Source organism: Centruroides sculpturatus, unplaced genomic scaffold (genome assembly GCF_000671375.1).
Source record: "Centruroides sculpturatus isolate CEXI.00-Female unplaced genomic scaffold, Cexi_2.0 scaffold753, whole genome shotgun sequence".
NCBI classification, from domain to species: Eukaryota; Metazoa; Arthropoda; class Arachnida; order Scorpiones; family Buthidae; genus Centruroides; species Centruroides sculpturatus.
Window position 1 is genome coordinate 194,584 of NW_019384876.1, and position 19,062 is coordinate 213,645.

Genomic DNA, 19,062 nt, shown 5'->3' on the forward strand with positions numbered 1-19,062 from the left:
ATGTACATTGTTTATATATAATTTAAATTTAATTATTATTATTATTATTAATAGTTAGTTAAATTTTAACGCCTTAACGAGAATATATAATTACGTATCAGTTTTATCACCCGTTAATTAGTAAGTCAAAAGAATTAGTTCTAAATTTTAGCTGTTTATAATTATATTGTAAGTCTATAATATTCATTTACGATTATATTTTTATTTTGCTGTCTTTATAAATGCTTTAAAAATATAATTCCTGTATATAAAAGTCATTCGCGTAAATTATGTAATACAATTATTTCGATTAATTACGATTAAAAGTTTATTTTATTATAAATAAAAATATGTCTAGGCATTTATTTACTTTATAGGAGGAAAAAAAACTTGGAATTTTGATTGGAATAAATACTTTTTATATGAAAGATTGCATTTTATTAATTTTCCTTTCGATATAATTTTATATCTACATCAATATTTTCTTTTTGTATACATTTTGGGGATTATAGGAGATATCCAAATAGGATACAAAGGACTTTCATCAAATTCTAAATGATATATTTTAATGTTTGTTACCGGATCTTCCTATTCTTGGCGTTAACATTGCTCTTCCTATGCGAGGATTTAGGGCTCTCGTCTTGATTTCTGAATCGGATCTTCCAATTCGGGGTGGGTCTAACTGGCCCCGTTTGCTGACGTCGCCGCAAATTTCGTTCCTTTTACCAAATCGTGCGCCGGGAATTAACTGTCGAGTCGATCGATCCAAGTTGTCTTCCCAGTTTGATTCCTCCGCTTCCTGATCGTAATCGATCGATCTCTTTTTTCGACCGATTCTAGGCTTTAAGGATACGATTCTCTTTGAAAAGGGGAATAAAATATAGGAGGGCTCGTGATGATCGGTATCTTCTAGGAAATCCCAAGTATCATAAAATGATCTTCCGACTCTTGGAAATGGTATTAGTTCTTGTCTCTTGCCCACTCGAGGAAATGGAATTAAACCTTTTGGTTTTTCTCTTTCTTTCCATTCGGAATCTGATCTTCCCACTCTTGGGAACGGAACTAAATCTTGCCTTTTATCCTCTTCGTAATAGTCAAATCCTAAAATGTCATTTAAAAAATTAATTCTACCGGTATTTAAATAATAAAACGAGGAACTATTTAAAGGTAAACAAAGATAAAACACGGTTCGGGTATAAAGGTCAGACTGGGTTTTATTTCTTACTTAAATTCATTAAGTTACGTCTTAATTCTACTCATTTTGGGTGGGCCTAAACTCGGAAAGAGTTAGCCAAGTTGAACGAAGGGCGAAGAAAAAGCCAGAAACCAAAATTATCCACGAAAAAAGCAATTTGGTAAGTCGGGATCGTACTCGAATCCAACCCATGACTGTGGCGCGTTATGGGTTCACGGGTCTGAGAGGAATTTGAATTATGGGGCGCCCATTTATAGTATTGAATTCAGACATTTTAGGGGAAATAGTTTCTTATAAAAGAATGGTATGGGAGCCCCCAGTCGGTGAAGGCCCCAGACAATTGGCCTCGGGATAATACGCCACTCGGCGATAGATGAATATCTTATCAAGCGGTTAGTTAAGAACTAGATTTAATTTAAACGTCGATTAAAATATAAATCTTTACACAATATGCAAATTAAATTTTCTGCATTCTAAAATTAAAAAATTCGGGAAAATCACTCCAAGCCACTATTTAGATAAATACAATAAAATAAAGATATTTACCAGAACACCAATCGACATAAATAAGGCATAAACTTATCACAAATAGGTATTTGAGTTGTAACATGGTCGACGGTAGGAGTGTAAGAGGCAACGATGTTTCTTGTTCACCGTCTCTGCTCTGGATGAGAACCTTGCGCTCTCGCAACTTATATATATATAGATATTTATGTATGGGTCTACGAGGAGGTGGAGTAAATCTTATCACATTCAGCCGTATCGGCGTGTTCGAAATGAAAACGAATAGAGGATTTAATATCGCGGATGTCCCGAACCCCCCAAACTAGATTAAATGTTGTGTTGACCATCAAACCGGCAAAGCAATTGGTTCCCGGATGAAAAATTTTCCTCCGAGGAATCATCTGGTTAGTTGAAAGATTGGCGTGGGGATTACTTCCATTGCAATATCGAACCTCCATGGATTACCTTTAAGTGCTAACGGCTAATCATTGTATAGGGGATACATAATTGTCACCATTATGACGGCTCGTTAACCACGGGTAACAAGACGAATGTTTTTTAGTCTTGAAAGCCTACTTTTTTAATCATCCGCCCAGTAAAAGATGTAAATTTAAATTAAAAGTTAAACGGATGTGCCTTTGTAATATAAAAAGGATTTCCTTTTTTTCAATTTATGGCTTTCATTTTGATTGAATTTAGATTATTTTTTGTTAAGTTAATCCCGAAGTTCGGTCCGAATAAAAAGGAGGTGATAAAATAGAATTGAAATTTTTTTTTACCCGACTAAAAATAGTTTTTCTTTGGGGGAAATGTTTCGAATTTGAATTATTACTTTTTAAAAGGATGTTGTGGCAAAAGATCGTTCGAAAGAACTCCAAAGACTATTAAATAATGGCCTTGTAAAAATGTTTTGAAAGAATACAGATAAGGCGTATCGTAATACATTTTCATTAATTCTTTCATATACGAAATGACAGCTAAATCAACAAATATTTCTCGTGGCATAGCTATTTTTCTTTATTTTCACTTCTTGGCAAACCGTACACGTAAACAATATCCTTGTTGATGCCTACCAGAAATTTTTCAATAAATAATAGCTTATTTATGTAGTATATTTTTACACATTTTCAATTGTCAACTATCAGAAAAAAACACAAGAAAACGCTCTCGAAGATATCATAAAAGGAATCTTATTCAATTTTCCAAATATAAATATAAATTAATTGAATATGGAGAGGTTAATTAAGAAAACTCTTAAATTACTTTTGTTTTTCTTTAAATTTTTCTTTTTACTTTGAATTATCCAATATTTTCACATTTATCTATACTTTAACAACTATAAAATAAATTTTTTACCTTAATCTTTATTATTTATATAAGTAAACAATTTAAAAATATATAGAAAATTGTGAAAGTCAACTTGTTTAATTTTTTTTCTTTTTTTTTAAGTAATGTATAAAAGAAATTTATTTATATATATGTATATATAAAAAGTTTTTAAGAGAAAATTTTAGTTAAATTTGTTAGAAAAAGTGGAAGGAATATAGTGTTTTTTTTATAAACAAACTGTTTTTTTTTCCTGGAATTGAAAGAAACAATGAACAACGGCTCTCGTGGGAATTATGTATTTTTGTGAGAGTTTATTCTTGTAATTTTCTTTTCAAAAACAAGAAGATAAACTCTACTAAAAATAATTTTAGGTTTGAAGATTTGCCATCGACAATTAAAACGAATATGAATTATTTTTAAAAGTATAAAATGTCATTAATTTAAATAAATTATTTAAATTAAAAAGTCTTGTGTAATTTGATAAACAGTTAAATTCGTTATAACTTGTAGCTTTAAAAAAAAATATGAAAATTTTTGCAATAAGAATAGGGTAAGGTTTTATGTTCAGAATTTATTTTAGGATAAAAACAAACATTAAATTTAAATACAGAAACAAAATTAATTTTAAAATATAAAAATACACATTATTTGCTAAGATATTAATTATATTTGATTAAATATTATTTTAAACATTTTATTATTATTAAATATTTACCATAAAATTATATATGTTTTAGATTTTAAATGTATCTAAAATTATATTTATTTAAAATGTTGAAGGGATTATTGGATTAGCATTATTTATGTACTGTACCTTACATTGTTGTTTACATGTATTTTGAAAATTTTATAAAATCATTTAACAAATATTTTGAATTAAAAAAACACACACACAAACACAAAATTTGACAAAAAGCCTGTGTTTATACTCTAACATATACACTTGCCAGTTTTAACACATAAATAAAGAAGTAACACTAAGAATTTCTGCAAGATATGAAATGTTTATGCTCTTTCTAATAATATTTATCACAGTTTTAATGACTCTTTTATTATATAAAATATTATATATAAGTCTAAACGTAATAATTTTCTGGTAAAATATAGTCTACATCAATAAAAAATATAGAAATCATAAATTAATTAGTTATTTTTTAAATTAAAATGTTAAACATCATAGTGTTAAAATTATGTTAAAAACATAAAGAAAAGAGCACGAAACACTAGAAAAATCAATATCATCATCATATACAAGCTTGAAATTATACATTAGCATGTGTTTAGTGTTTAATTAATATAAGCATTACTTGTTCTCAGAATAATTATATTTTCATATTATATTATGAATTCTAGGACATCTTTTTCCATAAAAAGATGATAAGTTGTAACCTCAGCTAAGTATAATAAGATCTGTATATAATTGGATAAAACGAAAGGCCTAGTGTGTTATCAATCACAAAATTGTAATTAATAACATGTAATTGAGAAAAAGCCTGTGTTTATACTCTTTAACATATATACTTGCCAGTTTTAACACATTAATTAAATTAAAGAAGTAACACTAAGAATTTCTGCAAGATATGAAATGTCTATGCTCTTTATGTAAATTTTATAATGAAACAAATTTTATTTACTTAATGTAGTTTATAGAAGAGGAACACTAGTAGTAGAAATTACAGATGTTTTTTCATTCTCAAAATCTTTATTGCTAAATTATTTTAATACTTTCCCGGTTGTTATATATAACAGGGGGAAATTATGGTCATCGCTCAAAAAATGACCCTCCCAAGGTTGTTACATTTTTGGTTTTAGGACACCTTCTAACGTCGAGAAATGCAATAATATTCCGGGATAATTTCTATATACAGTGGAACCTCGGTATACGACCTTAATCCGTTCCCGATGTTTGGACTTATACCGAATTGGACGTATACCAAACCAACCTTTCCCATAAGAAGTAATGTAAAAATGATTAATTCGTTCTCATGTGAAAAAAAAATGGCTGGCTTTAAACACCTCGCTTTCCCGGCTAGTTCCTGCTTGATTTTTCGTGAGATCAGCGTGTATCTTTTTAGCTTTCTCGCAAATAATTTCTTCCGATATGCTGTCTCCAGCACTATTTTTCAGTTATCCAAAGCAAAAGCAATTTCTCGACATGATCTAATGTCTTCCATCTCTGTTTAGAAATTGATTTAACCCCTTTCGCAACGTTATCAGATTTAATAGTGTCTTTATTTTTCGCGATTGTCCATATCGTCGTTCTCGGAATACGGTAAACAACAGTTAAAATTTCGAACACGCGTGCCACCTTCGTATTTCTCAACAATCTCTTTTATCAGTTCCATTGTAATTCTAGTCATTTTTTAGTTTTCTGTCGCTTTTCATTTGCCTTTTTGCGATTCGTAATTAATAAAAATAATAAAATTTTACTTACGAATTAAAATCAGAAGAAATTAAACAAAGTTATAAACCGTTGCACCGCGGACGTCTAGTCTGGTCTAGTACACCGATAGTGCTACTTATTCATTGATGGCGCGTATAATTGAATTATGTCGTATACCGAGCAAAATTTGTTTCGTCCAAACAGGACGTATTCTAAAGCAGACGTATACCGAGGTACCACTGTACATGGATGTTAGTGTATGTGTGGGGATGGCACGATTTTAATTACACTGTTTGGAGCTTCTGTGCATTTTGTCGAAAATTTTTGATATGCTGCAGGGAGGTTGCTATATTAGGAGGTTTGATGCCTTTAAATTTTGGTGGTTAAAGATCGAGGGGATGGGGAAATAATGGGAGTTGTGTGTATCTCCAGTTGGGTCGGACTTAATGACGATTTTACTCGTTATTAGCATTCAAAACTTTTTATAATTTTTAAGGTAGGGATGGATATTAAGCTTTTTTGCCATTTTATAGTAGTTAAAAATTTCTTAAATGATTTTTAAATTTCTTTAAAAATGATTTCTTTTATTTGAAACTAGCTTACCCGTCGCGCATTGCTGCGATCTCAGAAGAAAGGAAATTCAAGCAAACTCGTTATGATAAAATTCAATTTACATTTTATTATTTTTATTGAAACTTATTATTATTATTCATTTTCATTGGGAAAACATTTCAAAGTGTCGTTTCAATTCTATTTATTTATTGGAGTGTTTGTGGATACACGATATTTTTTGTTTTTCCCTCTGGTGTGTACACGAATAAATCGGAAGGTTTTTCGACGCGTGAGCCGGCCACATACAGTTGTCCATGCGAGAAGCACGGATTCTCCAAATTTAGCCCACACACTCGCTGCGATTGTCAGAAGTGCGATATTCCCCATTTTTATATATATATTTTTAAATCCTTTATAATTTTCATTATTTAATTGCTCCTTCCTTTCTTCCTTGGCACGTTGTGAAATTTCTGAGAGTTGGATAATAAACCGTTTTATTGTAATTTGTCTTTTTAAATTATTTTGAGTCGATATTAAAATTTGGAAAAGGGGGGATACCTAGATCGGTAAAATACGCGAATTTCTTCCTACAACTTCGGTTGTTGTTCGGGGTACAGTTAAGGTTTTAACGAAGCTCGAGGGAATACATAATTAGCAAAAAAAAAGTTGAAATAAAGTGATTAAACAAAAATTATTATACATATCGTAAATAACAGTTCACAAATGCATATATAGAGATATTTTTTAAGGGGGGAAATGGTCTTCACAATTTGAAATCGATCGGACACACTGTGCGCGAATGCTCGTGTAAACGCGCGCCATCTATCGTAGGATAAATGTACTTCGCGGGAGTGTATTAAAAAATTAAAAAAACTTTCCAAAGTTTTATTGCAATCGTACTATGCCACAAACCTTCCCCAGAGTATATTAAATAACTTCCCAAAGTTTCACTGCAATCAGATAAACGGTGTGGCAATGCATGAAGGACACACACACACACACACACACACAGACACACATACATTCATTTTTATATATATAGATAACTAAACCGACACCTTTAAATGTTTTTCCTTTTTCTTAAACCAATTTTAAATGTTTAAAAACATGTAAAGAACAATAGCGTAAACACCAAGTGCCAACCATCTCCAAGTTTATCAGCAGCCACCTATGATAGATCTGTTATCTGAATCATATGATGGAGAAGAAATCTGCTGTCGCGTGGCATTTCCTAACTGTAAACAATGTAAATAAAGTGATTATCTTTCTCACCTCTGGAAAGTATTTTCTACAGCAAAGGAAATGGCAAAATCCTAAGGAGTTAAATGCGACTTTTTGTTGAAAAGAAGAAAAGCAATAAAGTTCTACAGATTGACTTCGGATTCACGTTTAGAAGTCCCAGAGATTTCGTTAAAGTAAATGTGTTTCGCTATATTACTGATACTGCGATGTATCAGTAAAATGAAAAGCTGATAAATTCTTCTTCCTGTATTTTTTAAAGATAAGAACAGTGATAGAAAAAAAACCTTGTAAAATGTGCAAAATTCTTCTTGTTGGTACATACGCTGTGATGTTATTAGATCGTTTCTCGACGAGTTCAACAGAGAATTAAATTACGCGGCAAGAGCAGCTGATATAAAATTTGTACTATAAGAAAACGTGGTATCGGCCATGACACAACGGGCTACTGAATGCGTGTTATTTATGACCCTCCCGATAACAGTAGATAGCGAAAATAAGTTTATAAAAATAAGAAAATAAGTTTATAAAAATAAGTTACACTGAATGTACTAAACTTTAATATTACTGTACGAAGTATTAGTATAGCTTTATTATTGTATACACGTTAATTCGTATATACCCGAAATTGCTTACTTTTAGTATCTTAATTTAAATTTTTGTGCTACGATTACGTCACAGGGGAATTTGAAACAGAGTAGAGACGATAAAGCTGTGACAATACGAGTAAATAGGGGGCCCTGAGAAAAATGCTGTCACTGAGAAATCGTAGGCCGTCTAAGTTTACGATTACAACAATGATCATTACAAGATTCTAGATTATCGTGAGATTTCTTAAAACTTTAATTACATTCGACCCCCTATAACACTGTTGATAATTCCGTTTTATATGAAATCCATGTTGTACGAGTCACTTAGATTTTACAAATACGTGTGCCGGCCTGTGAACAGAATTATCAACAGTGTTATAGGGAGGTCGACTGTAATTTATAATTTATAAATTAATTAGACTTAATAATTATTTGAATTTTAAATAAATTATAGGGTATCGAATGAATGATACACATCGAACTAAATCAGTTAAGGTCAACTACAAATAAACTTGTAAACTATTGATCTAAATAACATAAAATACATCTATCGTTATGATTTTTGATATTATGAACTTAAAATTATTAATTTCTCAATAATTTCTGTATAAAAAATACATAAAAATAAAGAGAATTTCGAAATTTAAACGACAATTAATTTAGAGCCGTTGAATTTAATCATTTAACAAATTTTGTAATGAAAATGGCATACAATTTAGCGTTTAATTCAATTTAAATATGTTAATTAGAATATTTTTTTAACTTTAAAGTAATTAAATTTTATTAATTGCAATGCATTCAAAATAAAGAATATAAAATTTAAATTAAAAAGGCCTACTTATTTATTTTATTTATTATATAAAAGATTTAAAAGAAGTTGGTTCCTTATATAGTCGACGTTCATTTGACCCCAAACCTAATTTTCATGTTAATTTTACTATGCAAGTCTTGTATGTCTCTAAAGGTGTAGGCAAACTCATTAAAATTCTGATATCACTCATACTTATGTATGAATTAAAATTTAATTAATTAAACTTTTCTACTTAAATAATCATAAACCATTTTAATAACATCCTTCCATTAAAATATTAATATAATTTTTTTTAATTGGCGTATTTTCTAATTTATTTAAAATGATTTTTTGAGAATGATGATACGTGCGACGACGACACACTTTCGTCATTGTGATGTAAGCGATGATGTCAATTAGAGTAAACACATTTCAGAATTAGTATTTTTACACTATAGAGTGATATATTAAAGGCATAAAAGATTCAAAATAGTTCATTCAAAACAGTTAAATTGGATTACATTCAAGTTGAATGCGATTCAACTTTGCGAATGAGTACATTGTAAATATGCGAATAAATATATTCAAAGTAGTGAATGAGAATACATAAAGCAATGGATAATACGTGTAATATAATTTCTAAAAATATTTGCTTAGTAAACAGAATTGTCTTCCCAATTTCAAATTATTTTTATCATAATCTACAGCAAATATTCTATAAATCCTTTGGACACAAATTCCACTCTTGCTATCACCTTCCATACAAATATGGAATTTTATGGAAAGAATTTAAAACTGGAAAGACAGTTATGAAGAATTTGAATCTATTCCTACTAAAATACTAATTTAAAAATATTTTTCTTACCTAAATTATCATTTAAATTTTTATTTATAAATATAAAATACATTCAAATTTTTCTTAATTAAAAAAGATAAGTGGCCATGCTTAACCAGCAAATTGAGCCACCCCACATTAACACTTATAGTAAAACTTGTATAAACCGGACTCGCACGGTATCGAATTGTTTTGAATAGGTTTTACTGTATTCCTATAATTTCTCACGAATAAGAACAATTAGTAATTCGAAGAGATTTTGAGCAATGCTTAGCAGAACACATGATATTATAATATAAGACGTTAAGTGTTCCTCAAAAAGTTTGGTTTTCCTTGAACATTGTCCAAAGCGAAGTATTGAATTTAGCAACATAACTTACTTAAAACGAGCATTTTTTTAAAGGAACCGTACTCGTTTTAGGTTGACATATTTGTATATTGAGACTAAAAGTCATTTTTCTACTTCCTAATAATAGAATGAATATTCTTGTCTTTCAATAATTACTACAGTTGACAATTTTTAACGTCATAATACGAATATTTTGTATCGTAGTGTTTGTTAGAGATGCGTGTAAAATAATTAAAATTTATTTAAAATTTTCTGAGAAAAATATTCAAAATATTTTACAGTTTTTTTTTTCAAATTTCTAAAATTTGAACATAAATAATATATTTCTTCATATTTATATTATTTGTATTTTTTACGATATTTTTTTAATAAATAATATTAGTTTATGTAAAACTCCCTGGATGGCGCTAATGATAGTGAAATAATATATACATTTTCATTTCCGTTTTTATTTTGTTACTTGTTATTTATTTATTTATCGTTTTTAAAATTTAAGATTTATTTTACTCTATTTTTCTGTTACAATAAATATTTTAAGTTTTATATTATAAAAAGAAGTATTACAAAATAGAACTCGTTTATTTTAAGAGTGGAAATGAGATATGAGTGCAAATTTGCACCCAAATTCATAGAACAATGCTAGATTAAAAGAGTTTAGAATTCATAAAATAAAAAATTCGCACCAAATAAATATAAAATTTAGTTAAAATCTTGTTTAATTGCCATTAATTCATTAATAACAATTAAACTGTGGTATATCGATGAGTAATTTGCGGAAATTTCACACAACCCCAGCTTTAGATATTATTCTATGGCTTTAAAACTATATAAAACAAAATTTTATACAGTTTATATGAGATATTATATTGTAATTAACTATGTATTTGCATTTATTACAGGCTCAAACTCCATAATTAAGATCTAAAGATGTTAATATAGTAATTATAAAATTTCTTCAGTTAAATGGAATGAAGTATTCTAATAGAATTTTCTTTTTCTCTATTTTTTCTTACTTATTGTTTTCCATTCTTTAGCTATTAACAAGTAACAGATTAATTCCTATTGTTATTTTTTAAAATTCTTCGGCAATATTTTCGTTTACACTTATTTTTTCGTTTGTGCCAATGACAAAAGTTATGCAAGATTATACGGTAATTAGAAAACAAAAACGTATTTCAACTTATAATTACAAAAGTGTTTAAGCGCAAACAATAGTCTACGTATAAAAACTAATTAACTTGTTATATAAATTATTACATATTTCAGTTTAAGCAATTGAAAATTAGATAGAATACGTTGGAAGTCATTAAAACATCTTCCGATAGCTATTTTTACCCCTTCGATTGTTGAAATTCCTCTGTTTCACAATGCCCCATATGTTAATGTCTGCATCTATTCGATCTCCTGGCTATTCTATAAATGACTGGGACAAGCCCCCGTGTAGTGTTGTCTATAGAATAGGATATTGCACCCTGTTCTATAGAATATTTTAAATTAGAGAACATATTTCGCAAGTAAACTTGAATATTTATAATAATTTTAACACGGTTTTTTATAGTCCTTTACATGGCCCGAAGGACTCAAAAATATCTTACGTAAGCATCGATTCTATTTTCTTTCCCAAGTGAGCATTTTCTTTCCTCTTCTCGCCTTTCAAATGCTTACGTAATATTGGAATGTCTCCCTATTTAACGTTTAGTTTAATTATTCGTTTACTTTCTTTCTACTAAATTTAATTATTGTAATGTTGTGTATTATAATACAATGATGTTTAAGAAATCATATTTTAGTTTGATTAAAGTATAGGCTATAACAACACTAAAAACACTAGGATTTCATTGTTTAAATTAAAATAAAAAGAATATTGGCAGAGATAATCTGAATTCCTTATTAGACTTACTTAAATAAAATATTAAATAAAATTATAAAAACGTAATTTTTTAAATTTTAATTCAACTTTACATTAATGTAATGGGTTGATTATATTTGTAGTATTGTTTTCTATATAAAGCAATACTTTTTCCCTGTATTTTTTACTAATTAAAAAATGAATAACATTTTAAAATTTAAAAATAATTAGTAAATTAATTAAAAATTTAAAATATTTGACTTGATCAGCGTATATTAATTTTAAAAAAATCAAATATTAAATACTAAAATTATTTCATTTTAACACAACTTTGAAATAAAACTTAAGAATTCAAAACAAGAATTTCTGTTTCATTAGAAACAGTTCTAGAATTGTTTTTAACGTTTTTAACAATTGTTTCTAACGAAACAGAAAACAGAAATTAAAATTTAAAAACAATTTTCAATTGTTTCAAACAGACACATGATTTATGTCAACAATACCACATTCTTGTGTATATATAATAGATATACATATATATAAACACCCGAGAAATTTACACAAGATTATATATACATATACACTGTATACATGTATAAATTTCAACCCAATTATTCATATTTAAAACTCTTACAACTTATTTCTTTATTCTTTGTGCGTGCGAATGAAGTCTTTGGGTCTTTAAATATGTTAATTAAGACAACATAACATTCAACTTTTCTTTCTCTAAATAGAACGGGTTGAATTTTAATGAAAAGTCTCTTTATCTTTTTAAATTCTCTGTTAAAAACTGTATTTTTTAATACTGTCGTTCGTTATACTGTACTCTCTCTTTCGCTTAATTAATACTGACGTGTGAAATTGTACGACGCGTACAGTACAAGTGTCGTATCTTCTAATATATATATATATATATATATATTTAAATTTAAAAACTTGTTCTTAAATTTAAGAAAGATCCATCCAGTAAACCTTCGATTTTGCTCTACTAGCACTAAATCGAGTGTGGCGCTAAATCGAAGTATCTCAAATAATAATTATAAACAATAATAAAGTCTATACACGCGTTTGAGTTTGAAAGTTATATTTAGGTGATAATAATGCAGAATCGCGCATTTATTAGTTCGTAGATACTGAAAGGGTTCTCCAATATTTATGAGTAGAAATCATTCAAAAGTATTCGTCGGCGCTTTACGGGGTTGACACTATTTAGGAGGAGGCTATATCGAGATTTGAGTATTTTAGTATGGTACAAATGCAGCTCTAAATTGGGCGAAGGGGACCTTAGAGATGTATACCATGCCCATAGGAGTAAAAAAGTCAAAGGAACCAATGATTTACAATGCGGTCCTTCTCGAGTTTTAGGTATCTTCCCGCAAAACCTTTCCAGACAAGAATCACATCCATAAAAGCCTGGCAGCCCTTTTTTGGGTGTGACGTCACGAAAATTTTGGAGGTAAATATCTCGCCAAGGATCACAATTAGAGATATGGTTCCTTAGGAAGATTTAAATTTTGAGGAGGATCCAAACCTCTCATTCAGAACTGAAATTTTACGCCTTAGAAAAATCTTACTAATAAATGTAGGTAACTTAAATGACTTATTAGCAATAAAATTATTTAGAAACAGTTCAAACACTAAATAATTGTGTTTTCTTTTAGTTTGAAACTAAATATATCAAATTTTAAGGTGATGAAATTTACACTGTTTTATGCACGCATACATGTGCATAACCTACATTTATACGTCTACGAAGTAAACATATTAATTTTATATTAAAATTATATATTTTTATTTATAAATATAAAAAGTAACTTATTTCTTTTTAAAACTAGTTATAAAACTGCGAAACTAGTTATTATATAAAACAGGAATTCTGTTTAACTAACACATAGGCCACATTTCAACATTAAACAGAACTTGATTAAATTAAATTGTAAAAACAAAATGGCTGACGTCCATTTACGGGAAAGAAAAGTAATTCAATTATTTTTTATATTTTTAAGACGTCCTTATATAACTTAAGTTAAATTTACATTTAAAATAAATTTTAATAAAATTAGTAGACCTCCTTATACGAAAAGGATTTTTGTCAATCCAGAGCTTTAGTATTATTTATAAATTTTACCTGTGTTTTATTCTGTTATCATCATCATCCTCCTCCTCATCAGCATCATTCTCATCAACAATTTCACTCAGGACAAAGGACAAATGTGTCTCCAAGGTCCTTCCAACTACGTCTGTCCATTGCCTTCCTCTTCCAAGTCAATGCACATTATGTGTAATTATTATACACTTGGAATTTATATAATGGAGATTAAATCAACGGAAATGTGAATAATTATCAAAACAATACCTGAATTTGCTACAAATCGCTAGTCCTTGAGGATACGCGAACTTAAGGTTGGGAATCACTGATGAACAAAACAATTTACATATTTAAATAGGCCAATTACAAATGAATGTTCAGAATAGATACGAATATTTAATTTTATTAAATAATAACTAAATATTATTTAAAGATTCATTAGTAAATGTTTAATAGACATAAAAGAAAATGAAATTTTAATATTCTAATCAATTGTAGAACAATTTTTCATCTTATGCAATGAGGACGGGAAGAAAATTCTATATTTAAAATGACTCTAGAGAACAATAGAAAGAGAAAATATATTATTTCTTTGCACACAATTTAAAAAGTCATTGGTAAAACGTTGATTGCCGAATGTTACTGACAATTCATCCTTGGAGACTATCGACTGAAGGTGACATTTGGTCTTGACATATATCGAAAATTTAAAATTAGAAACGGATTAAAAAATAAATGACATTTTAAATCCTTTACGGTCCATATTTAAGTTAAAATTAAGAAAATTCAACCGCAAAATTTTTAGAAATTAAACATTATTGTAATGGATCCATATAATGAATACAATATAAATCATAAATACAGTCTTTACACGATTTATATTATATTCCGAACAAAATTCTAGTCTTTTCACAAGCTAAAATAGACTAAAATTAGATTTTTTACGTTTTTCTGTCCGTTCGATTAATCGAAAACGAAAAGAAATTTAGTTTTGATGAAGACAAGTCTTGTTAGGAGAAAAATCATAAACAATAAAAATACCACCAAATAATTATTATAAAAATTCTATTTTATATTTAAAATTTTTATGAATAAAATACAGAATTAATTTAATTTATTTTTAGACTTATTTAAACGTAATTAAATTGTTAACCGGATCCAGAAATGGATTCTCTGATATCCTCCTGAAGTAGATTAGTTACGCTTGGTAAAATGAACTAAAAACATGCTTGAGTGATGTAGTTTTGTGGCAAGGATTATCTAGAGAACTAGCGATGCATTTCCAAACTATGCTTGAAAGGATAGCGCATCATTTTTTTACCATTCAAAAATTTAGAATTCTTCACATGCTCGAGCGTAATGTCTCAAATTTGCAATTTGATAAATAGGTGTCACTAACCATTCACATAAATGTTTTATCTGAGTCAATGCCGGAAATGTAACACCGGAAAATTGTCACGAAATCGTCCGTCGATAAATTGTTCCCAACATTCATTTGTACACATCATCATCAATGGTTATTTTGGCTGCGCTCCATTATTATTGGCTCAAGAATCGTCTACCCGATTGCTTCTCATATATTTTTCTCTCTTAACAATGAGAAAGCATAACTTAAACGCAACACACAATTTTTCCGGTATTGTTGTGTTTTATATGGAAAATGTAAACGTATTATCTTTAATTTAAAATAGGGGATACAATATTTATTTAAGGACCGAATTTAAACTCGCTTTCGCTCTGCCTCTTCTACTAAAAATTTTAAATTTAAAAGTATGAAGTTCTATACTGTATCGAGAGATTCTAATTGAGGTATAGATTATTTAGTTTACATGTTATATTAGGCCATTTTTCGGAGCTTAAGAGAGAGAGAGAGAAAGAGTGGTGAAAATCAAAAGTGGGCCCACTTTCCTTCAAAAATAGTTAAATTATATAATTAAAATATCCACTATTTATCGAAAGAAACGTTAATTTATATTACTCAAGCATCACTAAATTTTGGTTCATTTCGTGTGCATAGTTCGAGCCAAATGGTACTTCTATCGAGGCGTGGTAATTATAAATTTTTAGTTTTACTTTCAGAAGTTTAATTTAAAAGTAAAAAAACAAAGAAAAAAGGTGAAAGGAAACACGAAAAATGTAATTTTTTTCTCCTCTTCCTGCTCCCAGAGGATCAGATTTTAACCTTGTTTTTTTTTTTGTTTCGCGTGTGAAATTACTTTCTGAATTTTATAGTTCTAGTACACTAATGGTTCACTTAAAATGCTTGGATGGACAAACAAATTAAATATGTACCATTTTTCAAAGGGGGAAAAATTATAATATATATATATATNGTACTTTAATTTCGAGAATTAAATTCAATTCGACTTCAACTATGAGGACTGTCAATTCAAATGTATTGAGCTATTTTCATAAAAAGATCCTCAAAGTTACTATTATTAATCACAATAAATTTCGTAGATAAATTTAATGAAATTCATTAATAGTAATTAATTTTTAACGTAATAATATAAATTAAAATTGCGAAAATTAATTAAAATTAATTTTATAAGAATTTTAAACGTATAAAAAAAGTAAACTTTTGTTATTTTAATTGAAAAATTGGATACATTTGTTTATTTTTGGAAGTAAACGGGCACTTTTCTTTATAAAATCTTTGATTTTACAGACGTGTTAACTTGATATTCTGTTCAATTGCCGAAATTCCGCCGGTCTCCACCTATTTCGTTTACTTCACGCAAGGTTGTCGCTGCGTGACGTGACATTTCACCGTTTCTCACGGTTTCCACATCTGCTAAAGTTACCAGGCGAAACGTTCTGATGACCTTAATTTACTTTTTATATTAAAATTACGCCGATGACACAGGCCTACATTCTCCCTAATGGCTGTCTAGTAAAAACAATTAATTAAAATGGTTTAAATCAAGTCTTTATCTTGGTTAACCGACTTTTGAACCATTCCATATAAATCGTCGATTATTTTTATAAAGTTAAAATCCTTTTCACAACAGCCACGAGTCATTTTATATTCCCTGGAGTCACGTGGTAAAGAATAATATAATAATAATAATTGTTATATATACAGTAATAGATAAAACGTATGGCCATCTTTTTTTGTTTATTTGTTGGACTTAGGACACCTTGAAACGTCGAGAAATGCAAAAAAAAAAATTCGGGGGTATTTCCTGTACGTATTGGTTGTTAGTGTATGGTATACGATTTTGTTTACGCTGTTTGAAGCTTAATAACTCCTGTGCTTTTTGTCAAAAATTTATGAAATCTTGCAAGGAGGTTTGTTCATTAGGGAGGTCGATGCTACTATATTTTGGTGATTAAAGGTGGAGGGGATGGGGAGATAATGATAGTTGTGTTATCTCCAGTTGGGTCGGACTTAATGAAGATTTTACTCGTTATTAGCATTTACAACTTTTTTTTATAAAACCCATACACTAAAAAATTAAGCTTTTTGCCATTTTATAATAGATACAAATATAAAAAGATTTTAATAATAAAATATAACAGATGGCGTTACCAAATGTTGCCGGGAAAGTTAAACAACTCGTTGCTTTTTTTTAATTCGTCTTTATGCTGACGAAAATGCTTTATTTGGCCAATCAAAAATTTAAGAATAAAATAGACGGTGGCAAAATTTGACCAAAAATTTTAATAAGAGTGTTTCTAAAATAATAATGATAAAAATCCTGTAGAAAATTATTTCAATGTTTTAGTAAATACAGTATTTCTACAACTCAATTTACATATTCAGACTATAAGGAATTTTATTGGAGTCAATTTGGTATAAGTAAAAGTAACTTATTGGCTAAATATTTTTTTAATTTTATGATTTAAAATTGCATTACAGTAGCTTGAATACCTGGTTAACAAAATTTGGATAAAAACATTAATCACGTAAACAATAGCTAGAGTCTACCTGGTCTCGCTGTTCAGGGTAAAGAAATACAACCAGTAACGTGTAAATACCTATTCACTTTATTTTTTACTTCGTAATTTGTGGAGAATATCTTCTGTTAAAGTGTCTGTTTATTGTAAATTGTTGGAATAATTTTTATAAAAATTGATTTTTATGTATTTGTAAGAAGAGAAATTCATTACCATACTTTACGTTGAAAGATTGCCGAATCCCTTGATTATTCGTTTCCATATAAACAATGATTGGTTACACGGAAAACAGTTTGTGGATTTATCTACGTATGTAGAAGAAAATAATTTACCTCTTTATTTCGTAATATGTAACAAATACGTCATCAGAAACTTTAGTGAAATATTTACCACTTACTGTAGAAATTATTTCGATTTTCCAATCGAATGTTCGGAATCCCAATACAAACATGTAGATATTTCTTAATACTAATGAATAAACTGAGATTAACACTTTATGAAATTAACGTGTTCGAACACGTTAATTCTTCGAAGACTTCTTGTACGTGCCTTACATACTTTAACCTTTTAAATATCGAATTTTTAATTGGAAACACTAACGTTAATTTGCCGCATGGCAGCCATCATTACCAATCAAAGAAGGGTGTAGTCTACGACGTGTTTCCGCATTGTTAGATTTTGTTTCTTAGTAAAGTCATGCACGAAATTATCTTCCTTCCAGTAATAAATCCATTCTCTCAAAACAGTTACGTTAACCCCCGACGTTAATTACGCCTACATATTTTAATAAAAAGCAATTTATTGGGATATATTTAATTCTAAACTATCCTATTTAATTATAATGATAAATTATACTTCTCTATAAAATGTAATTTTGTACGACTAAAATAGTTCAGTATCATGTTTATTAAAGAACATTTTGTTCTATAATTGTACAATTACTCACGAACCGTAATGGTCAATATATCACGATTGTTTGTTTCCTCTCGAACCAATCATCCGTATGGTTAACTTATATCAGTTGATTTATATCCGGTGCGCTCTTAAAATATCTTTTTTGAATTATGTTTACGTGCAAAATATAATTTTACAATTAAACAGATTTTACAATTTTGAATAGAAGACAAACTCAAATTTGGATTCTTCACAATTGCTCTTCTTCGCACTACAAGAACACAAATAACACAAATGATAGACTCTTTTGTGTTATTTGTGTTTAAAATTGTTAAAGACCCTGTGAAATTTTTACGAATTTAGACACAAAAGACCGTTTCTCTGTGTAATCTTCTTTCTATATTGTGAAGAGAACGAATTGTGAAGAGAGAAACATGTGTTTGCCAGGGAGTAACTAAGATTTTAATTTGTGAATGGTCTAAAAAGTACAATAGGAATAAGGAAAAATTAAGCGAGCCTTATATACCCGTCAGCTAAATGTTCTAGAATGTTCCCGATATATCTAGAAGAAAACTTTTAGTAAAA

At 28.7% G+C, this 19,062-nt stretch overlaps 1 protein-coding gene across 1 annotated transcript; it reads right to left on the reverse strand.

The window, feature by feature from the left end:
- Positions 1 to 386: 386 nt before the first annotated feature.
- On the reverse strand, positions 387 to 2,152 carry LOC111630965. The gene is made up of 2 exons (XM_023375136.1): positions 1,721 to 2,152; positions 387 to 1,080 (listed from the first exon to the last, which is right to left on the reverse strand). The coding sequence occupies exons 1-2, from the start codon at positions 1,782 to 1,784 to the stop codon at positions 545 to 547; spliced, it is 600 nt and encodes a 199-aa protein (XP_023230904.1). The 5' UTR covers positions 1,785 to 2,152; the 3' UTR covers positions 387 to 544.
- Positions 2,153 to 19,062: the final 16,910 nt, after the last annotated feature.